General features: G+C 49.5%; 1 protein-coding gene across 1 annotated transcript; it reads right to left on the minus strand.

Annotated features, from left to right (window-relative positions):
- Positions 1-486: 486 nt before the first annotated feature.
- On the minus strand, positions 487-24148 carry LOC122946392 (long-chain fatty acid transport protein 4-like). The gene is made up of 13 exons (XM_044305986.1): positions 23828-24148; positions 16624-16788; positions 9215-9609; positions 8971-9129; positions 6650-6719; positions 6481-6572; positions 4797-4906; positions 4494-4703; positions 4279-4405; positions 2709-2846; positions 2462-2626; positions 2230-2376; positions 487-1246 (listed from the first exon to the last, which is right to left on the minus strand). The coding sequence occupies exons 2-13, from the start codon at positions 16782-16784 to the stop codon at positions 1089-1091; spliced, it is 1932 nt and encodes a 643-aa protein (XP_044161921.1). The 5' UTR covers positions 16785-16788; positions 23828-24148; the 3' UTR covers positions 487-1088.

Below are 24148 nucleotides of genomic sequence, written 5' to 3' on the forward strand. Positions count from 1 at the left end.
TTTATTATACGGAAAGGAGGGTGATTAATTTTTTATATATTTTTTACCTTTTTTTTATTTTTTTAATTTGTCATCATTTTAAGGCTCATAAATGACCTTATAAATAATGTTTTTTTAATTTTTTATTTTTACCTATCAGGGATTTTAAAATTGACAACTTCTTAGCATTTTGCTCATTTCTTATTTTGGCCTGCCATCTGGTGGACATCTTCATAGAGACTCAGAGCATTCGGCGCAAGTACTGAAGTCCTGATTGATCTCACTTGATCATGGCATCTAAAGCATTTAATTACCGCGATTGGCATTATTGCCGGTTGCAACAGCAGAGACTTGTCGGCCATGATGCCCGCTGCATGCGCGAGCGGGCATCGTACATGTACGGTGCTGGTAGCGAAAGGGTTAAAAAGCACTATAAGGCCGGTCAGCTGTATTCTCTGGCACAAGTGTTCTGTCAGGGGTTTCAGAAATTGGATCCTGGGCCTGCTGCTCGGGGTTGTCAGGATAGAGTCTATGTTATGGCTTGATATCATCCGGATTGGAAAAGTACTGAAGACAGAGGTATAAGTGTAGACAGTTCGGCCATTCACCCAACCCGGATTATAACACAGCTGACAGGGTGAAGAGCAGCGAGGTCCTGAACGGATCAGGACCATGTATTGGTCCGTGAATTTCCTACATTTCCTTTTTTTTTTCAATATGGCGTCACTGCCATCTGCGCTGTGTCCCCTCCTCCAATCACAGTATTGCCTGATAGAAAGTTCACGTCGTATTCCCTTCGTCAGTGCAGGTCTTGTCCAAGCCAAAAACCGGAGTGTTGGACAGATAACAGGCTAATTAAAACTCTGGACTACAAAATAAATTAGAAAAGCTCAGTTTTTCAATAAAAAAAAAAAAAGTCCCTTTAAAATCTCTCACATGCCGCCTCCATTTCCCAGATACCGTAATACTTTGGTACGTGAACAAACATCATCTCTGGAGATGTAAGAATCCGGTCTGCTTCGTGGGCCCGATCTGTGTCACATGATCAGAACCAAAGCGAAATTTAAAAAAATGCAAAAAAAAAAAAAAAAAGCCTGAAAACCTGGAGACTACAACTTCAGCTTCCCCAATTGGATCTTTTTATAGATTTCATCGTCCACGCGGATGTACTTTCCTTGCTGGGAATCCAGGACGTACAAGGCGTCTTTCACCACGAGGGGATCAAAGCCTTCTTTCCTCATGTCTGTTTTTTGGAATTTGTATGTTCCTGTGGAGGCAGGGAGCGGGATAGGGGATGTTAGAGGCAGCCTTTTCCACTTCCTGCCAGGCATTACAAATCAATGGAAGAGACATTTCAGTAGGCCTGTTATACTGCATTGATTTTAGCTCAGAGTTTTCGTTTCCAGCAGGTGTCGGGGGGTCTCAGAGGGGGAACCGAAATGTCAGATGGTTCACAAATCCGTGAACTGATTTTTGTACCAACAGCGACACCTGCTGGAGGGGAAGGGAACTACTGACAGATCTAATTTACCAGCATAAATAGGGTTCCTGAATGAACTGCTGGTGCACATGGAAGTCTGTCATTACAACCTCAGTTCAAACTAGCGGTATATGGGTATAAGGCCACCCACGCAACGTGCAATACTAGTGTGAACTGTGCTTTAACACATTAAATGTATGTCAGAAAAAAACTGATGTATTTGGTGGAAACGGTCTACCATCTAATGGTTATGAGGCATAGTGAATCTGCCTCTGACAGCAGATGTCAAGCAAAGAAGGGTCGGGCATGTTGGACATCAACATAGACGATCCTTTTGTTCTCTTCCTACAGATAACAAAAAGGGTGGGGAGTGGTCAGGGCTGTTCAGAAGATATATGGCCACCTTTAGGTTTCTCAGCAAACGTCAGGATTAGAACGATCAGGGATCATCCAGACAAAATACCAGGCCCCAAACCTCTGTACAGGGGTCTTCTGAGACTTTTATACTGACATCCAATGCTCTGGATAGGCCATCAGTATCTGAACGGTGGTGGTCTTCCAAGGCGATCAGCTGTTTAAGATGGCACTAGCGCTCATGTTAGCGCCGGCGCCTTATCGCACTTTAGCCTGTACAATGTACGGCGGTGTGCTTGGCGGGCAGAGAGACAATCGCTGCACTACTGTGAATGCCGGTGCCTTCTCAAAGAGCTGATCAGCGAGGGTGTTGCATACTCAAGGTGGTATCCAAATCCAATAACTAAGGCCCTCACCTGTTTTGTTCACTTCTGGCAGTAATCGGAGGAAGACCGGGAATGCGTACCCAGGCAGCGCCTTCTTCAGGTCTTTGACAAACTTTTCAAGATCACTTTTATGATCAGGGTCAGCAATGGCTGCCATTCCAGCTCTCCCTTCCGTTCCTAGGACGCAAACAAGAGGTGATTTCAATGCATAGAACAAACATCACCCCCCCCCCCAAATACAGATCCAGATCCAGCCACATACCTGGCACCTCTACTCCATAGACCACCACATCCGCTTGCCCCAGGAGCCTACTTAGGATGCCTTCCACTTCTGTGGTGGACACATTTTCTCCTTTCCATCGGAATGTGTCACCTGTACGATCCCGGAAATACATGTAACCCAGCTCATCCATCACCAGCACGTCGCCTGCAGTAGAGACGAGACGACGGTCAGAAAAGCAGACAACCTTGGCACAAAGACTTCTCCACGATTTGGGCAGAACTCTTACCGGAGAGATAGGCCATGTCTCCATGTTTGAAAACATTTTTGGCTATCTTCTTGTTAGTGGCCGACTCGTTCACATAACCGTCAAATCTTCGCAGTGGGTCTGACTGGACAATACGGCCAACCAGCTGCCCAGGTTCTCCTGTGATACAAACCAAACAAGGCACAGAGGTAAGTCCCTGCTTTAGGAATGCGAAGGTGACCCCGACTAAAGGTGGCCATACACCTTAGATGAAGATTGCCCAAACCCACCGATTTTAGCAGGACTGGCCAGTCATCTAATGGCAGATCATCGGTGCAGAAATCCATCTGATCCAGAAGTCTGGAGGCAGCCTATTCCCCTCGCTCCATGAAGAACACACGCACACTCAGTCAAGCCAAGACTGCATGTGTATGGGGGAGGACTGAGTCGTGAGGAATACCTACCATCCTATGGCCACCTTTAGGATCTTCTAGAACAGGGATGCTCAACCTGCGGCCCTCCAGCTGTTGTAAGACTACAACTCCCACCATGCCTGGCTGTAGGTTGATAATAAGGTTGACAAATGTGGCTGCGTCTGGTACTGCAGCTCAGTCTCTTTCACTTAGGTCTCATACACACAATCTGTGTCCGATCTATGTTTTCTTGTGGATTGCACACGAACTCATTTAGTTCTATAGGTCCACAAAAAAAAATAAAAAATTGGACAGCCCATACGCATATCCGTTCCGCAAATTATAGAACACATCCAATTCTTGCCCGCAGTGCAGGCAATAGCCGTATTTCATTGACCACAATACAGACACGGTTGTTGCATGAGGCCTTAGGCTATAGGGCTACACGGAAACATAAAACACGACAGCCCCAGAAAATCCAGACCTGATGGATTTTGTATCGCAAGTTGTGCATCAGCGACTTGCTTGTCACTTGCCTAAAGCATAGTCCTAAAAAAGCGACCGCAAGTTGCACATAATTTTTTTGCTGTGTGAATTTTCTGCGATGCGTCGCCGTGTGGCCCTAGCCTGAAAGGGGCTATCCAGTTTTCTGATATAGATAACATATCCTTAAGAGTGGTCATCAATACCAGATCGGCGGGGATCCAACTCCCAGCACCCCGCTGATCAGCTCCCCGTGTAATTACAGATGGTCATCTCGTTGACAAGTGAACAGGAGAGAAAGCTGTAATTACACTGCGCCGCCGCTGAAATGTAGACAGCGTCAGGATGCAGCGCCTGTCCCTTCAAACAGCTGATCGGCGAGTCGGACAGCACTTATCTATCTAATATTGATGACCTACCCTGAGTATAGGTCATCAATATCATAAAACTGGACATCCCCTTTAAATGGTACTGACCTGCAGTACAGTGCCCAGACTGGATATCGATGACGTGGCTCTGGGGGCTTCAATGGTTACAGCATGGACCTGCTGGGTCCTTCGGTCAAAATACGCTCCTTCTAGTCATTCTCTGCTCTGGCTAATAAATGAGGGTCCTGGAATTGTGAAACCCCCTCTATTAATCCAGAACTCCTTAGAAACTGTTTCTTCACCAGACAAGCCCTTAATAATATACTGTATTCTGCGATCTGCACTTACCTGGCTGACAGGGGATGCAAAGACCCTGCGGACTGCGGATAAGCTCCATTGTCTCCTCATTGACCTTCATGAGTCGGATGGGGTATACGAAGGGCAGAATGCGGCTGTTAAATCCGCAGGACCCAACCTATGAATCACACGGATCGGTTACCTATGAGACAGAGGGTCACTCCGCTCACACGGCACATAACCACACACACGCGCGCCACGCTTACGTTGTTGTCGAAGTTGCCCAGGCTGCAGTTACATTCTGTCGCTCCGTAGAACTCAGCGATCTGTGGGACCCCGAACCGGGACACAAACTCGGACCAGATGGCAGGACGGAGCCCGTTTCCTAATGCCATGCGCACTCTATGTTGGGACTCGGCCTCCCGCACTGGCTGGTTCAGGAGATAGCGGCAGATCTCGCCAATGTACTGGACAATCTGTCGATAAAGCAGCCATGTTAATAGGAACACGAAATTGACGGGGGAGGATATTGACGGCAAAAAAAACCAAAAAACCCGAAGGATTCTCACCGTGCAGTTATATTTCACGCAGTCGTCCCAGAACCGTGAGGCTGAGAATTTCTTTTTAATGACAACCGTCAGGCCGAGGAGAACACACTGACCCATGCCGACAATGTTACCTGCCAGGGATAAACAGAAAGCTGAAAAAATATATGTCTGCCCCTTTTGGCACAAGTTCAGATGCGGTGGGATATTTACACAGCCGATCACGGTGCCAATGCGCAGCAAGATCTGCATGTGAAGTGGTGTAAATTCACTCCTGTATGCTGAACAGGTGACATTTCTGCTGCATATGGATGCCGATTGTAAAACTACATCTGCGTATATTGTACTGTAATGTGCAGACTCTGCACTGCAAATCCAACAAATCGGAACCTAGTCTTAAAGGGATTGTCCAGGATTTTAATACAGATGGCCTAACACTCAGGACAAGCCATCAATATCTGATTGGTGGGTATCCCACACCTTGCTGATCAGTTGTTTCCAAAGAGCAATGGTAGGAACAGCACTGCAGTTACCAGCTCGGTGAACTTCAGGCGCTACTCTGAAAAGGCTGACGGGTTGGCATTCGGGGCGTCAGACCCCCTGACAATCAGATATTGATGACCTATCCTGAGAATAGGCCATCAATCTTACAAACCACCCCTTTAAAGAGAACCTGCCACTACAAGAAATGCATTAAAATGAGGGCATCAGTATGACACCCTAACAGAGAGACACTGGTGTATACAGTTACACCCACAAATATGTCCCCCTTAAAATGCTAACTGGCTGAGAGGTATCATGTGATACACTGTCCGCAGGACCAGGAACCCTTCCTTTCAGACCCTTTTTGGGGGGCAGCTTAGTAGATTCAATTACACTCAACTATAGCTCTGTTAGGAGAATTCCGAGAAGCCCATGATCTGTGAAATGAGGTGGGTTTTGTAAGCTGAACCCCAATGGCAGTTGTATGGGTTTTCCAGGGCATTTTGGTGTGTTACCAGGCGGTCCGACTACTGGCGGTTCTACTGTCCCGAATTTGACTTGGTAAGTATGTTCTAGATGTCTGTCATAGTGACATGTTCTCTTTAAAGAAAGGCCCTAAAGAACTCTGAGTGCACCTGCTGAAACAAGACGTTTAAAGGGCATCTGTCAGCAGTTTTGTACCTATGACACTGGCTGACCTGTTACATGTGCGCTTGGCAGATGAAGGTATCAGTGTTGGTCCCATGTTCATATGTGTCCCGCATTGCTGAGAAAAATGATGTTCTAATATATGCAAATGAGACTCTAGGAGCAACGGGGGCGTTGCCATTACACCTAGAGGCTCTGCTCTCTCTGCAGCTGATTGACAGTGCCAGGCAGTGAAAACCTGCAGAGGGTGCAGAAGCTGCAGGGAGAGTAGAGCCTCTAGGTGTAACAGCAACACCCCCATTGCTCCTAGAGACTCATTTGCATACATTAAAACACCACTTGGAACCGAACCCGAGTTCGGGAAATGTTTTTTTACAGTACAAATTAAAATTTTGAAGTTATTGAGCGAAGTCTCGCGAGACTCCACGAAGCAATAACTTCGGCTCATCGGAGCCAATACATTCTAATACAGTACGGAGCTCCTGCTCCTGTACTGTATTAGAACAAAGCTTTATGTGAATCGACTTCGGATGTTTCATCCGAAGTCGATTCGCTCATCCCTAGTCTGTACGATTACCTGCGGAGTGGTACAAAGGCAAGCAGTCATAAATCACGTCGTCCGATCGCATGCCAAAGCCATAGTGCACCAAGGCAGCCATGCGGAAATATCTGCAAAGAAAGGGCAAGTAAATAATGGGACCATGGTGAAGAGTGCGCGGCGCGCAGAGCGGAGCTCTCCTACTTACCGGCTGTGCACCACTATGGCAGCCTTAGGAAGCCCTGTTGTCCCAGAGGTGTAGATATAAAATAGCTTATCTGGAAAAGATTCAAATTACAGAGATAAGTAAAGCTGGACCATGTATTACTGTTTGCAGGCTGACAGGATAAGGCTGGGTTCACATCTGTGGTTTTGCCTCCGGATACCACCGCGCACCGCCGGATCCTCATTCACTCAGCAGCTTACTGGCGTATGTGCCGACTGTTGGCCGGACAAAAAATGCTGCAAGTAGCATACTTTATCCGGCAGAGGGCCACCATGTATGCCAGAATTAAGTTAATTCCAGCAGTCTTTTCCCCCCCGACGGAACAGACAGCCGGAATTAAGGACGCCAGTGTGAACCCAGCCTAATTTGTATGGAGGGTTTCCTGAAGGCAGATGTCAGGGGAGCGGAGGATGAGGCGGTTGTATATGAACATGCTTGTTTTAGGGGAGATAAGTTGCTGCCAGTGGTTTACTTCCCTCTCCCCATTCACAATATATGCACGCTTGGCGGTGGCATGTGTATGGGGCAGCTGGGTGAGAAAGAGCATTTGCCCACCAGCTATCAAAAATGTATGTCCAGGTAAAGAGATGCACAATATGGTATATGGGAATACACTGGTGAAGTCAGGGCTTAAAGGGAACCTGTCACCTCAAAAACGCATATAAAACCGCCAGCATTACCTTATAGTAGCCCCCAGTCTGTTCCTAATGATATGTTTGATCCGGTTCTCTGATGCTCATTTGCTAAAAAAAAAAATATATATATATTTTAAGCGCCATCAGTGCTATCTTGCTGGTCAGCTTCAAGTCAAGGTAAGCACGTCCCCTAACTGTCCCCTCTCTTGTTTGATTGACAACCTGAACTGCGGCAGGGATCACAGAAGTCTCACGCATGCGCGGTACGCCGCTAAAAGTCGGCTAACAGCGGCAGCCGGTATCGCGCCTTACCAAGGAACACACCGCGCATGCGCGAGACTTCTGGCTGTCAATCAAACAAGAGAGGGGACGGCTAGGGAGCGTGCTTACCTTGACTTGAAGCTGACCGGCAAGATAGCGCTGATGGCGCTTAAAATAAATTTTTTCTTAGGCAAATGAGCATCAGATTACCGGATCAAACATATGATTATGAACAGACTGGGGGCTGCGATAAGGTAATGCGCTGGCGGTTTTATATGCGTTTTTGAGGTGGCAGGTTCCCTTTAAAGGGGTTGTTCACCCCTGGGGACCTCCCAGGCAGACCCCCCCTCTTCCCCAGCATAGCCAGACCTGTAGAGAGAGAATAGTACTTACCTGATCACTACCGCTGGGTCCCGGCCCCTTCACTACCCCAGGGCAGCTACAGCTCTCAGGTTTTCCAGCAATAACAACCAGTTCAATGTGGGTCAAGTGACACATGGAAGACATGTCACCACTGCAGCCAGTCATTGGTTAAAGCAGTCCATGTGACTCGCATCAAAAAATGTTGACGGGGAGGACCGGAGAGCTGCAGTGGCCTGGACGGGACGAAGGAGTTGGAAACCAGTGCAAGGAATCAGGTAAGTATGAATTCGCTCTTCAGGCCTGGCCATGCTGGAGGTCTGCTTGAGGGGCAGGAAGCAGGAGGAGCAAGGGTGCACAGGGTGACTTGGGCCCGCCCTTGGTGCACTTCACTGTTCATTTGCATATAGATTAAAAGTACTTTTCCTCCAGAAAAAAACTAGTGACTGGTAAGGTGGAGATGCACATATGGTACATGTATATCAATAGGCCAGTCAGAACAGTGGATGAGCTGCAATACCACAGACCCCTTTTTTTCTAATCACAGCGTTACAACTTGTAGCCAATTGCATTAGGGTGTTAAAGGGGTTGCATGGTTGAAACAGCCAGAAATAGCGACACTCATAGGCTGTGTGTGGCGTTGCAGCTTTTGCCATCACAGAAAATGGGGGCATATTGCTAGGATATGCCCCTATTGTTTGATAGGTTCAGGGTCCCACCTCATTTCTATGGGGCCGCCAAAAATAGCCGAGCGCTGGCTCAGTCATTTCTGTCGGCCCTATAGAAATAAATGGGAGTGGGGGCCGTGCATGCGCAGTGCGCTCCCATTCATTGGTGGTGGCCAGCGGACCCGCACCTATCAGACAATGGGGGCATATCCTAGCGATATGCCCCCATTGTCTGTGATGGGAATAACCCTTTAATAGGGCTGAGCTGCAATACTAGGCACAGCGTAAGGACAAGAGTGGTGCTGTTACTGGAAGGGGGCAAACGGAGTAAGGAGAGGATGCTACTGTACTAGAGAAGGATCTTTAACTCGGCACTTACCTGTGAAACTTCTCCCGGGGTCTTTTGGAGGAAGACGGGAAGCGCTTTGCAGCAAGGACGCTATGAATTCTGTGCTAGGGGGCAGTGCTGAGCGATCACACTCCCCGAGGCAGTAAAGGTTTACGGACTTTCCCATCATGGCGTAGACGTCCATCATTGCTGAAAAAAACATATAGATACCCTGTAAATATAAGAGTCGCTCCAGTTATCCTTTCCCTACAGACCTCCTCAATGACCTCCTCACCTTGGGACATCTCCTGTCCGAAGATCACGGCCTTGGAGTTGGAGACGCTGAAGCAATGCTCCAGGGCATCGAGACGCAGGTTGAAATTGATCAGGGCGGCTTCCACCCCTATTTTGGCCATGCCAAGCCAAAACCCGACATACTCATTGCAGTTCTCCATGAACAGCGCTATGACGTCCCCAGACCGGAAACCTTCGGCGTACAGGAAGTTGGCCACGGCGTTGGAAAACTCATCCAGCTCCTGGAAGGTCCACGAGGCCCCGGTGCTCTCAAAGATCAGTGCCGTCTTGTTGGGATGACGTCTGACGCATTCCTTAAATATGACGGGGACGGTGTTGTTCTCTCGCAGGTGTCTCTTCACTTGCAACTTCACTCGGACAAGGGTAAAGGCGCCTCTGTGAAAATAGAAGAGAAGCGGACGTCACATGAGGAGAAGGTTTACACCGCGCTCCTTCATCGTAGGCACTGGGGGAACGCTCCCAATGGCTCCACTGATTCCCATGGGCCTGAGAGAGGTCATGTTCTTTGTCTGGCCTATACATTTCCTCCAAATACAAAGCCCAAGTTGGGGCTTTATATTACATATGCAATGTGCGTACAGCCCACATGTGGATAAATCCGCAGCAGAAACCTGAGGGCGACCCTTTGCTTTCAGCTGCGGATTTGCTGTTTGAATGTCTGCGGATCGGCCCCATGAAAAATATTCAGCATTTTTCAAACCAGCACCTGTATCTGAATACTTTTGTAATTGCATGGAATTTAAAATTTTGTATAGTCATTGAGTTATTCAATAAAATCTATCTGTATAGCGCCACCTGCTGTGTGCCCTTTTTCTAGTTTCTCTGTACTGCTCAATGAGGTGGACGCACATGCTCAGTTCCATCCTTCAATTGCCACCAGGTACAGCAGAGAGGACACACGCCCCCCGAGAAAAGGACACACGCCTCCCCGAGAAAAGGACACACGCCTCCCCGAGAAAAGGACACACGCCTCCCGAGAAAAGGACACACGCCTCCCGAGAAAAGGACACACGCCTCCGAGAAAAGGACACACGCCTCCCGAGAAAAGGACACACGCCTCCCGAGAAAAGGACACACGCCTCCCGAGAAAAGGACACACGCCTCCCGAGAAAAGGACACACGCCTCCCGAGAAAGGACACACGCCGACACACGCCTCCCCGGGAAAAGGACACACGCCTCCCGAGAAAAGGACACACGCCTCATGAGCTGCCAGCTTGAAATAAATCCAGCAGAACAATTAGAGCAGTGAATGGGGAGATCTCTGGATCCATGTGAGGTCCCGGGCTGGTTCTAGCTTTGTTAGAAAGAGATTGTCCTGTACTGTACGATGTCTGAGTTTCCTTTTTTACATTCATCAGGGGATAACCCCTTTAAATGGGGCTCCTCCGCATGTGGCAAGTGAAATGTCGCTCCTTTGACTACGGATGACAATGCAAATTCCCATAAAAAACAATGGGAAGTGTGTTTCAGAGATGGTGGACGGGGACACACCACAGAATTCTAGCCTTCAAGCAAATCAATAATTTGGGGGACTACAACGCCCAATGGAGAGCTGTAGTCCCAATTCAGCTTCCTTTCTAAGGCCTCATGCACACAAATGTATTTTCTTTCCGTGTCAGTTCCGGGTTTTTTTGTGGACCGTATGCGTAACCGTTCATTTCAATGGGTCTACAAAAAAAACGAAAAGGTACTCTGTGTGCATTCTGTTTCCGTATATAGCCGTATTTCCGTTCCGCAAAAAATAGAACATGTCCCATTATTGTCCGCATTACTGACGAGGTTAGGGCTGTTCTATTAAGGGCCAGCTGTTCCGTTCCGCAAAATACGGAATGCACACGGACGTCATCTGTATTTTTTGGAGATCCGTTTTTTTTGCGGATGGCAAAATACATACGGTCGTGTGCATGAGGCCTAAGTGACAAATGAGATCTAAACGGCTGATCTAAGCACTCCTCTCCTGAAAGACTCTGTGCTGCTGGAATACACTGCCTACCGATGTCAGTCTTAAAGGGAACCTGTCATCAACTTTATGCTGTCCATACTAACGGCAGTATAAAGTAGAGACAGGTGAGGTGATTTCAGCGCTCTGTCATTGATAAGTTAAAAGTAAGTGGTTGCCGAGAACCTACATCACAACCATTGCAGACTGGGCCTGGAAAAGAGTCCCGGCCACCTGAGAAGAGTCCTGGTTATCCATGAATTCCTGCTGATGGCTGACCGGCTTCTACAGAGTTTTCTCCCTTTCTCTCTAGGAGAGAACTGCCAATCATCAGCAGACGGGTGAGAGAGCAGGAGATTATAATAACCAGGACTCTTCTCAGGTAGATTTGACTCTTTTCAAGGGCTGGGCTGCAATGATTCTGATGCCGGTTCTCGGCAACCACTTTTAGCTCATGGGTGACACTCCGCTGACATCAGCATTTCTGTCACTGTTTTATGCTGCCCTCAGTGAGATCACCATAACGTTGATGACAGGTTCCCTTTAAATATCCACTTCTTCCGCTGTTACATAAATCACTAATCAAGAATGGAGAGCTCTCTTCCTCCCAGAGGACTAGCATACTCCTCTCCTAAAACCCTCTGTGCTGCTGTGTGACACTGGTCTATGGACTGCACTCACTAACACCATCAAAGGTCACTGCCGCTGACAAAACCAGCAAATCATCCTCCGCTGCGGTCATCACGGACGACACCCTCTACAGGGCTGATCTGGAAGCTGGAGTGTAAGTAAGGTCACCCCTTGGGGCTCACAGGTGGAAGGAAGGGCAGACATGATGAGCTACCATTCACCCTCCTGACTGGTGATTTGGGCTGCAGCCTAGATGGCGCAATGGCACGCACCTTATTACAGTAGGTTACAGATGTGGCACCTTCCTGCTGACAGGCTCCCTTGCAAACCACAATTACACGTTAGGTAACACGTGAGTGTCCCAGGCACAGAGCAAAGTCTAGGGCTTATCTGCACCACTCAGATCTATGCTGGAAAATCAGGTCCAAGGCCGATTCCACTGATCTACTGAGGGGACAAAGGGTGGCCCCTGTGATATTCCATGCACCGGGATAATCATTACTGGGGGACGACCAATATGGCTGCCATTACAAGGGGGCATCATCCAGCTGCCCCACACTCCTGAATGGGAAATGTGCCTCATTATTTAGTAATATACCGAGGACACAGATCACTACATAAGCAGGATCGTCCGCAGGAGGGGAGTCAGAGAGCTAGGAGGCGGTCATGGTGGCCATGATTAGTCATCCTCGATCGTAGCAGGTGTTAAGACTACGACCGATCCAGTGGTTTCATGTCATACAGACCCCCCTCACGAGCGGACAGCCGAACGCTAGTGTGAAAGTAGCCTTAGTCATCCTCAATCGGTAAGTAGGTGTTAAGATCTACGACCGGATCCAAGTGGTTGTCATTCTTTAATGTCCGCACCTCTAGACTCCCTATGGGTCTATACAACCAATTTGTGTTTGCTATGGTGCTTTATGGTTAGGTATCCTTGGCTCAGCAGAGTCCTTGGGGGCGCGGGTGTTAAAGGAGCTTTCAGGTAGGAAAATATTGATGCCCTACCCTCAGCATGGGTCATCATTATCTGATCAGTGGGGTCCGCCACCAATTAGCTCACTGCGGCCTCTTCACGGAACACCAATCACAGCGCCACACATTGTATAGTGGCTGGGCTTGGTATTGCAGCTGTTAAAAGGAATATTAATTATTGATATTTTGGGTAATCTCAATAATTAATATTAATAAATAGGCGTCAGTCGTCTGGTGATGACTATTTATACAATAAAAGAGACTACCACTTTTGCCTTACCTTACCCTGAACTACGTGCGAATTACTACTACGGCCGCGACTACTACAATAAATGACTATAAACTGTATTATGAATAAAGTATATTATTAAAACAATAACACGTCTACAGTCTAATTATTGCTATAACTATATATATTTATATCAATGGACATATAAATCTATATACTTATAGTCGCACACAGTAATATATTAACAACACTACAATACAACCTAACTACACTACACACAGTACAATATCTTAGGCTACTTTCACACTGGCGTTTCTGGGTCCGCTTGCGAGATCCGTTTCAGGGCTCTCACAAGCGGTCCAAAACAGATCAGTTCAGCCCCAATGCATTCTGAATGGATAAGGATCCGTTCAAAATGCATCAGACGATGTGGAGCCAAACGGATCCGTCCTGGCATACAATGTAAGTCAATGGGGACAGATCCTTTTTTTACTGACACAATATGGTGCAATTGAAAACGGATCCGTCCCCCATTGACTTTCAATGTAAGTCAAGACGGATCCGTTTTGACTTAGACTTTTTTTTTTTTAAAGAATAATGCAAACGGATCCGTTCTGAACGGAAACAAGCGTTTGCATTAATGGTGTGGATCCGTCTGTGCAGATACAAGATGGATCCGCACTAAACGCGAGTGTGAAAGTAGCCTTACACAATTCCCAAACTCTACCTAAAAATACACTTACACGTTATTTAGCAGCACCCACCCACCTGGTTACACACTGTCCCTACTGGGTATAATGGCACTGCAAGGGTTATAGGAGAAAGGGTTAACCCAGGGTATCAGGGTAATGCAGTGGTTAAATGATATTGGTGGTAGCAGAATAACGTTGGTGGTTTAGAGGTAAATGTGGGAACCAAGGGGTTAATGCTGGGGTTACCAAAGGGTTAATGCTGGGGTAATAACGTTGGTGGTATAGGGGTTAATGATACTTAGCATCCAGGGGTTAATGCTCGTCTCAAATGGTATGGCTCGTTTCTCAGGGGATGGTCCCGCTTCAGTGGGGCTGCAGGAGTTAACTTCTCTTCCATGTGTGTCCCTGTTTGTGGAGATGAGCCCTCCTCCCTAGTCCCAAATGCTGGACTATTTATCCATCACTGATGAACGTGACGTCACTGGCCTCTTCAAACAGATGACCGACGTGGGTCAGACCCCCACTGATCAGATACTGATGACCTATCCTGAGGAACCTGGAAAAAAACTTTAAAAGGCATCTGTCAGCAGTTTTGTTCCTATGACACTGGCTGACCTGTTGCATGTGCGCTCGGCAGCTAAAGGCATCTGTGTTGGTCCCATGTTCCTATGTGCCCGCATTGCAAATGAATATATGCAAATGAGCCTCTAGGAGCAATCGGGGCGTTACCATTACACCTAGAGGCTCTGCTCTCTCTGCAACTGCTGCACCCTCTGCACTTTGATTAAAAGGGACAGGCATGATGAGGTTTACACTGCCTGGCACTGTCACTGTCATTCAAATAAATAAAAAAGTGCTAAAATGCATGTATGTTTCGGTAATACGTGGCTGTTTGTAAAAGCAGCGCCACACCTCTCCGCAGGTTGTATCTGGTACTGCAGCTTAGCTCTACTGAAGTGAAAAAAGCCTAAGCTGCAATAATCACACATAACCTGTGGACAGGAGTGGCGCTGTTTTAACAGGACAGCAGCCATGTGTTTCTAATCCTTTAACCAGCATAGCCTTGCCCGTGGTGGACAATGCCATTGCTCTCAGTGTAGGTGGGCAGCAATGCCGAGGAGTATGGCCATTGTTTGCACACAGGGGCATCATGATTTGGTGGTGAAAGGGCTTAAAGTGCTATAAATAAGGAAGACTTTGTACTGAGGGTCCAGATTCTTCATCGCTCTTTTGATGGATGACACATTAGGATTCAGCCGCTCGCAGAAGGCGTTGCATCCACCGACACAAAGAGACGCTTGTCTGATCGTCCATCTACAAGTCTCTTAAGGCGGAAGGTCCTCCGTGTCATTCATATAATGTCTCCCCATCAAGACTTGTCCAAAACTTTCCCGTGGCTCTGAATGGTAACTTGTCAGACACCCCACTATCCATCCAGGGTGGAGTCATGGATCTCCGGTACATGACAACCCCCTCTGGGAGCCATGTTGCTCACCATCACCCAGTGTTTCCAGAAAGTAAACTGGGGGCCAGATAAAACATACTGGTAATTGACAGAGGACGAGTCAGGAAATTAGACCAGGGGTGGGGAAGGTTCTTTAAAGGGGCTGTCCCGTGGCGAGATGGGACTAAGTACGGGCGACGGGTGCAATTACGGAAACGGCGTAGCCTGCTCTGCTAGACCAGCAGCTCCCATTCATTGCTATGGGAGTTATGGAAACAGTGGATAGGTTTACCTCCACTGGTCAGCACTTGGTCCCATCATGGCCATGGAAAAGGTGAGATGGGACAACCCCTTTAAGGTCCTCATCTAAGCTGGTTACCCAGCTTCTTTAAAAGGGGGTTCTCTAAGATTTAAAGGGGTTTTGCAAGATTTTTAACTGTTGGCCTATCCTCACCCTGCACCCCTACCAAAACTACACAGCTCCCTCCACTGTGACTACCATTCACATCAATGGGAGCAGCATTGCAGTAACCACCTCCTACCTCTACAGAATGGGTGGAGCTGTGGAGCTACTTAAGAGCAGCTAACAGGCAGGGATGCAGGGTGTCAGAGTGCTTAAAGGGACTGTCCAGGAGTTTGACATTGCTGGCCTATGCTATATAAAAACCATGGACAACCCCTTTAAGCAAGCTAAAATGGCTGATCGCAGGGAACAATACTGGCTTGTGTGTTAACAGGGCAGTGTAGCTAATCACCACAGATCAACTTTCTAGATTGTCAATGGACGCTCATTACAAGGGCCAATGATTAGGCAGACTAGCGTTGCCCAGTGTAAACAGGGCAGCAATCAGCAAGTGCTTGTTTGTTGGGGGACTGGACCTTTAAAGGGGTTGTGCAAGAATGCAGGGGTTCGGCAACGGGAAGATGACTTACCTGCTTCCCGCCCCCCGACTCTCTGCTCCAGGCCTGTGATGCTCCATCTATGTCAATCCCGTTTGATATCTCTGCAGCCAATCACAGGTCATGGCAGTGTCTGGCTCCCCTTGCGCCATGTGACCATTTGTCATGAGGCAATGGGCGCCGGACACCGCCACGGCCTGTGATTTGCTGCAGAGATGTCATGCGGGATGATGACATCGATGGAGCCCAGTGAATGGGACCCGGACATCGCCACAGCCTGTGATTGGCTGCAGAGATGTCATGGGGGATGATGACATCGATGGAGCCCAGCGGAGCATCAAAGGCCAGCAGGAGAAGGAGCGCTGGGAAGCGGGTAAGTCATCTTTCCTTTGCTGTATCCAACCCCCCCCCTCCGGGGAAAGAAGAAAGCAATGACGATCATTCATCCATCAGCTCATTAAATGAAAGCCGATAAACTTGATGGATCATTTATTGGCGCGCGTCACGGCGGCACATCGGGCTGCGGAAAACCACTGTTGTTGTGTAGGAACTGACAGGTCCGTACAGCCATTTTTTTCCTACCTTAGGTCGCGACCGATGGTCTTGTAGAAAACCTTCATAAACCTCCATCCTCCGGTGCCCAGGTAGAAAACGAAGACGGCACCAAGCGACTGGAACCAGGGGAGCCCCACCACAGCCTTGAAGAGCAGCAGCAGAGACGAGCAGGACGCCAGACGCAGCATCTTCCTGTAACGAGCAAAGGCAAGATGACTTCCAATATCTCTACTTATATCAGCCCCCCCCCCCCCCGGCACACGGGGCAAAGATCGGGTCAACCTGCTGTGGGGCAGGACACGGGCAAAAGGCAGATCAGAAAAATAAAAAAACACTCCTGTTTATCAGGGCAGAGATAAGGATTGCGCCATAACACAGAGAATGTCAGACATCTGTAATACACCAATACTCCCAATCAGGATGAATAAGCAGAGACATTAATGCCTCCAGCGTCCGGAGACGCCGCAAGGTGGGTCATTGGTGACAGCGCCCAAAGTGTCACTGGGATCATGCCATTGTCAAAAGCTGTTCTTATTATACATAAAGTTTATTGAAGAGCTCACAGAGCATGCTTGCATTTTCTAATACGGGCCTTGTGCAGGTGAAGAGGAGTTGCCCATAGCAACCAATCAGATGACAGATCACATTTCCTAAGGCACTCGGGTGAAATGAAAGCTACAATCTGATTGGTTGCTGCGGGCTCCTGTTCTACCAGTGCCTGCAATGGTTTTAAAAAGGAAATAGACTTAATAGAAACAGCATATTGCTCACCTACACTGTTCAGGGGGGCTGCCCCTTCATAGGGAAGGAGGGGGGAGTGCACTTATAGGACCGTCACTTTATAGGGAAGAAGGCGGAGTTCACTTATAGGACCGTCACTTTATAGGGAAGGAGGGGGGAGTGCACTTATAGGATCGCCACTTCAGAGAGAAGGACGGGGAGTGCACTTATAAAGTGGCGGTCCTATAAGGAAGGGGGGGGGGAGTGTACTTATAGGATCACCACTTCATAAAGAAGGAGGGGGGAGTGCACTAATAGGGCCGCTACTTCATAGAGGACGTGATGCAGCACTCTCGGGCCGTCACTTCTTTGGGGATGGGGTGCAGCACTCTCAGGCCGTCACTTCTTTGGGGATGGGGTGCAGCACTCTCAGGCCGTCACTTCTTTGGGGATGGGGTGTAGCACTCTCAGGCCGTCACTTCTTTGGGGATAGGGCGCAGCACTCTCAGGCCGTCACTTCTTTGGGGATGGGGTGCAGCACTCTCAGGCCGTCACTTCTTTGGGGATAGGGCGCAGCACTCTCAGGCCGTCACTTCTTTGGGGATGGGGTGCAGCACTCTCAGGCCGTCACTTCTTTGGGGATGGGGTGTAGCACTCTCAGGCCGTCACTTCTTTGGGGATGGGGCGCAGCACTCTCAGGCCGTCACTTTTTTGGGGATGGGGTGCAGCACTCTCAGGCCGTCACTTTTTTGGGGATGGGGTGCAGCACTCTCAGGCCGTCACTTCTTTGGGGATGGGGCGCAGCACTCTCAGGCCGTCACTTCTTTGGGGATGGGGCGCAGCACTCTCAGGCCGTCACTTCATACGGTTGGAGGGAATGGTGTTACTCTGAGTTTCTACTGTCACAAAGGAGAACTATGAGGACATTGCTGTTGTGGGGGGGGGGCGACTACTTGACGGGGGGGGGGGGGGGGGGGGGCTTTGAATTCTCCATGGATAACAGACCAAAAACCTACCGATGGGAAAAAAATATATAAAAAAACATTCACGGCACCACATTCTGTTTCTCAGATTTCAGGATAGAACATACTACGTCAGGCCCTACTAGAGCAGAGCATGACTGATGACTGATTTGTAGAAATCCCAAAAGATTCACTGTTAAAACTACAGGTAGAACTGGAATGAACACCTGCAGGGAAAGGGTTACAGAGAAGAACCCGGCCCAACACGTGGGCACACGCATCCATCGTGCAGGCCACGAAACAAGCAATCCCTCCACAACAAAGAGTTTTCTATGCGGCCGGCGAAAGCGTAAGATGCCAGGAAAAGCGAGAAATGAATCCACTGCGAGAGAGAGGATACAATTCCCCCTGAAGCTGTGGAGCGGGTGGGTACCGATATCCCTATGGACAAGCATTTGTAAACATATACCCCCCGCAGCAGCCCCTTCACCACCCACACCACTATAGATACCGAATCTACTGCAGCAGCGCATGACACCTGGCACATCAACGTATAAACGCGTCAATCCCCCTGCAATCAATTGCTCCTGCTCGCTGCCCTTAAAGCTCCTTTCACCCATAATTTTTCTTAAAGGGGTTGTCCAGCTTTTTATCTCCTCCCTCTACCGCAGCTCCTATAGTCCACCATTGCACTACAGTCTATGTTGGGGGGGGGGGGTCACATGCGCTGCTGTAGTCAATGACTGGCTGCAGTGGTGACGTGTCCCCCCAAGTGGCGTGTCACTGGGTCATGTGTCGCTTGGGGACATGTTACTGCGGCAGCCAGTTATTGACTGCAGCAGCACACGTGACCCCTATCCATGCTGGAAGTCTACAAGCCGGGGACCGGAGCACAATGGTGGACTAAAGGAGCTGGAACACAGCAGGTAAGTGTGCTTTCCTCCACAGGTCATCAGGCAGGCTTGTATTCGCTGTATGTCGGCCATTTTGGTTGTCACCCAGCTTTCCCAGGAAGACAAGGCCGTGGGTGGTGGGGTGGGGTGCTCTTATGAAATATTCTGACAAGCCCTCGTTACAATGGCACACCGGAGGCGATTAACTATTTTGGGCCGACAACTCTCAACTAGTTCTGCAAAATCTAGGTGAGAGTTCACATTGGTTTTGAACTGTGCGACGCCTGTTGCGAAACACGCACATGAGGGGTTAATGAGTCACAGTCAGCGGGTCTCCGCCATCACTAAAGTAGGCGAGAGGTGACGGCGGGGAGCCACGCACTGCCCGGGTTATGCCAGGGCAAACATGGAAAGGGCCATTCGCTGAGCAGCTGCGGAGGGCGCTGGGTATTAAAAGGTTAATCTGGCACGGAGGCAATGACCGAAACTTAAGAAGGAAAGCTTGTTGACCCTTATTAACCCCCCGAGAGACACAGTCATTATCTAATGATCCACAGGGACCCGGCAAAGTTGGATGTCCCCCCAAATCAGAGTGGCCGAGTGTCCCCCAGTAAGCGTCGTCTTGGAAAGGTGGGTGACCATACTGGAAGCCATACTGGTTGTACCTGGCAGAGATAATCTCCCCCAACACAAGTGAATTAACCCCTGATAGGTCAAAGTCTGAATATACCGACTGCTCCAGTGCAGCCGTACTACAACTCTCAACATTACCTGGGAGCTGTCATTTTATAACTGCTGTCAAAGGCTGGCAGGCTGGCAATTGACAGCCGTGGTCTCCAACCTGCAGCTCGCCAGCTGTTACAAAACTACAACTCCCAGCATGCTCCAACAGCCACAGACTAGGAGTTGTAGTTTTGCAATAGCTTAGAACAAAGGAGGAGACCAATGACCTAAAGAAACTGCTCTATTTCAAAAGGGGTTCTGCTAGGGACAACCTATATTATAGAAAAACTATAACTCTCAGCATGCCCGGACCGGGAGTTGTACTTTTGCAATAGCTTGGCGCAAAGGAGGAGACCAGTGACGTAAAGAAATTGCTCCGTTTTAAAATGGGGTCTGCTTTGGACAACCCCTATATCTTATTATAGCAAAACTACAACTCCCAGCAGGCCCTAACAGCCACAGACTGGGAGTTGTAGCTTTACAAGTGCTTAGGAAGTCAAAGGTTGAGGTCAATGATCTAAAAAAATAAAAATAAAGCTGAGTTTTAAAGGAAGTCTGCTTTCGGCACCATATACCCTGTATTAAGGCGTACAGCTGCAATACCAGGCACAGCCCATGTACAGGTGTGGCACTGTTCCCCACCAGTACAACCTATTTAGGTCTGGATCCTGTCAATGGTCTGGTGAATGGACCAGTAGACATGAAAGGAATTCACCAGTGCCCTGTGGGTGATGAGCGGCGCTATGGAATTGCTGACCAGGCCATTAAGGTATGCTGGGAGTTGTAGTTTTACAGCGGCTAGAGAGCTGCAGGTTGGAAACCAACGTCTTAAAGTGTAACTCATTTTTATATATTTTTTGCTAGTTTATTAGAGCTAGGCATGTATAACTGAGTTAGGCTACACGCACAGGACCGTTCTGTTTTTTGCGGTCCGCAGACTGCAGAACCGCAAAACACGGATGGCGTCCGTATGTGTTTCGCAATTTGCGGAACGGCACGGACAGCTTTTAATATAACTGCCTATTCTTGTCGGCAAAGCGCGGACAAGAATAGGACAGGTTATATTTTGTGTGCGGGGCCACAGAACGGAGCAACGGATGCTGACAGCACACTGAGTGCTGTCCGCATCTTTTGAGGCCCCGTTGAAGTGAATGGGTCCGCATCCAAGCCGCCAAAACTGCAGCTCGGATGCGGATCACAGCAACGGCCGTGTGCATGAGGCCTTAGGCCCCTTTCACACGGGGGAGTATTCTGCGCAGGTGCAATGCGTGAGTTAAACGCGTTGCACCCGCACTGAATCCTGACCAATTCATTTCTATGGGGCTGTGAACACGAGCGGTGATTTTCACACATCACTTGTGCGTTGCGTGAAAATCGCAGCAAGCTCCTCTTTGTGCGTTTTTCATGTAACGCAGGCCCCATAGAAATGAATGGGGTTGCGTGAAAATCGCAAGCATCTGCAAGCAAGTGCGGATGCGGTGCGATTTTCACGCACGGTTGCTAGGAGACGATCGGGATGGAGACCCGATCATTATTATTTTCCCTTATAACATGGTTATAAGGGAAAAGAATAGCATTCTGAATACAGAATGCATAGTAAAATAGCGCTGGAGGGGTTAAAAAATAAAAAATTGAACTCCCCTTAATCCACTTGTTTGCGCAGCCGACATCTCTTCTGTCTTCTTCTTTGAGGAATAGGACCTTTGATGACATCACTGCGCTCATCACATGGTCTATCACATGATCTTTTACCATGGTGATGGATTATGTGATGAGCGCAGTGATGTCATCAAAGGTCCTATTCCTCACAAAAGAAGACAGAAGAGATGCCGGCTGCGCGAACAAGTGGACTAAGGTGAGTTAAATTATTATTATTATTATTTTTTTAACCCCTCCAGCGCTATTGTACTATGCATTCTGTATTCAGAATGCTATTATTTTCCCTTGTAACCATGTTATAAGGGAAAATAATACAATCTACACAACCTTGAACCCAAACCTGAACTTCAGTGAAGAAGTTCGGGTCTGGGTACCACACTCAGTTTTTTATCACGCTCGTGCAAAACACATTGCACCCGTGCGATAAAAACTAAACGACGGAACGCAATTGCAGTCAAAACTGACTGCAATTGCGTACCTACTCGTGCGGGTTTACCGGGACGCATCCGGACACACTCGTCTGCAAGGGGCCTTAGTCTGTCTGATTGTCAAAAGATCTGTAATTACCCTATAATAACAGCTTTCATTAATGTCCCCTGTCCCTTTCCACTGCTCCCTTAAAGGGTTTCTGTTTCTGGAGGGTATACAGCCACCACAGCCATTACCATGTGTAGGGTTCAACAGACTGCGGGGAGGAAAACTAGAGCGGCCGGGGTAAGGGAGCAGAAGACTGGGGCGGCCGGGGTAAGGGAGCAGAAGACTGGGGCGGCCGGGGTAAGGGAGCAGAAGACTGGGGCGGCCGGGGTAAGGGAGCAGAAGACTGGGGCGGCCGGGGTAAGGGAGCAGAAGACTGGAGCGGCCGGGGTAAGGGAGCAGAAAACTAGAGCGGCCGGGGGATGACAAGGACGCAGAAGACTGGATCGGCCGATGTAAGGGAGCAGAAGACTGGAGCGGTCGGGGAAGGGAGCAGAAGACTGGAGCGGCCGGGGGATGACAAGGACGCAGAAGACTGGATCGGCCGATGTAAGGGAGCAGAAGACTGGAGCGGCCGGGGTAAGGGAGCAGAAGACTGGAGCGGCCGGGGTAAGGGAGCAGAAGACTGGAGCGGCCGGGGTAAGGGAGCAGAAGACTGGAGCGGCCGGGGTAAGGGAGCAGAAGACTGGAGCGGCCGGGGTAAGGGAGCAGAAGACTGGAGCGGCCGGGGTAAGGGAGCAGAAGACTGGAGCGGCCGGGGTAAGGGAGCAGAAGACTGGAGCGGCCGGGGTAAGGGAGCAGAAGACTGGAGCGGCCGGGGTAAGGGAGCAGAAGACTGGAGCGGCCGGGGTAAGGGAGCAGAAGACTGGAGCGGCCGGGGTAAGGGAGCAGAAGACTGGAGCGGCCGGGGTAAGGGAGCAGAAGACTGGAGCGGCCGGGGTAAGGGAGCAGAAGACTGGAGCGGCCGGGGTAAGGGAGCAGAAGACTGGAGCGGCCGGGGTAAGGGAGCAGAAGACTGGAGCGGCCGGGGTAAGGGAGCAGAAGACTGGAGCGGCCGGGGTAAGGGAGCAGAAGACTGGAGCGGCCGGGGTAAGGGAGCAGAAGACTGGAGCGGCCGGGGTAAGGGAGCAGAAGACTGGAGCGGCCGGGGTAAGGGAGCAGAAGACTGGAGCGGCCGGGGTAAGGGAGCAGAAGACTGGAGCGGCCGGGGTAAGGGAGCAGAAGACTGGAGCGGCCGGGGTAAGGGAGCAGAAGACTGGAGCGGCCGGGGTAAGGGAGCAGAAGACTGGAGCGGCCGGGGTAAGGGAGCAGAAGACTGGAGCGGCCGGGGTAAGGGAGCAGAAGACTGGAGCGGCCGGGGTAAGGGAGCAGAAGACTGGAGCGGCCGGGGTAAGGGAGCAGAAGACTGGAGCGGCCGGGGTAAGGGAGCAGAAGACTGGAGCACACTAATAATAATCTGCCCTGTACAGTGCCAGAGATCATAGGCAACGTCCAGAGAGATACAAGACAGATTTTGCTTTGGCTATGCTAATACGTATTGTCCTGCCAATAAAGCTTGTTGGAATCAGACATGAGGCAGAGGATAGCCTATACTACAGACAGACAGAGCAGCCTCCTCTGCAGTACATGGACCGGTATTATATATATATATATATAGATATAGAAGGGGGGGGGTCACTGCATTAGACTGGTAGGATGTATGGACGTGGAAGCTGTGAGGCATGCTGGGACTTGCAGTGCCCCCACAGCTGGAGGCTCACAGGGCAGCCCACCCTCCACGTCTTACAGCCTCACACTAACCTGCGGCAGAAGCCGGCGATCCGCCAGCACTACAACTCCCAGCCTCCTGTCCAATGCCCTTCCCAGCCGGGAGACTGCGGACTCTTCCTCCGGTGTGCTCGGTCTTCCGGGAGCAGCCCTTTCATACAGACACAAACCGCAGGCCCCGCCCTCCGCGCATCACGTGACGCCGCCGACCAGATCCGCTGGGAAGTGTAGTCCGAACCCCACTTACTGTACCCCCTCAATACCTGTCGAGAGACGGCGCGCGCAAGGCACGGCGGGAACGTGGTCAGACCTGACTAATCGATAGCAGATGGCCAGACTGAGGAGCAGCGTGTC

The sequence above is a fragment of the Bufo gargarizans genome, chromosome 9 (assembly GCF_014858855.1).
Source record: "Bufo gargarizans isolate SCDJY-AF-19 chromosome 9, ASM1485885v1, whole genome shotgun sequence".
NCBI classification, from domain to species: Eukaryota; Metazoa; Chordata; class Amphibia; order Anura; family Bufonidae; genus Bufo; species Bufo gargarizans.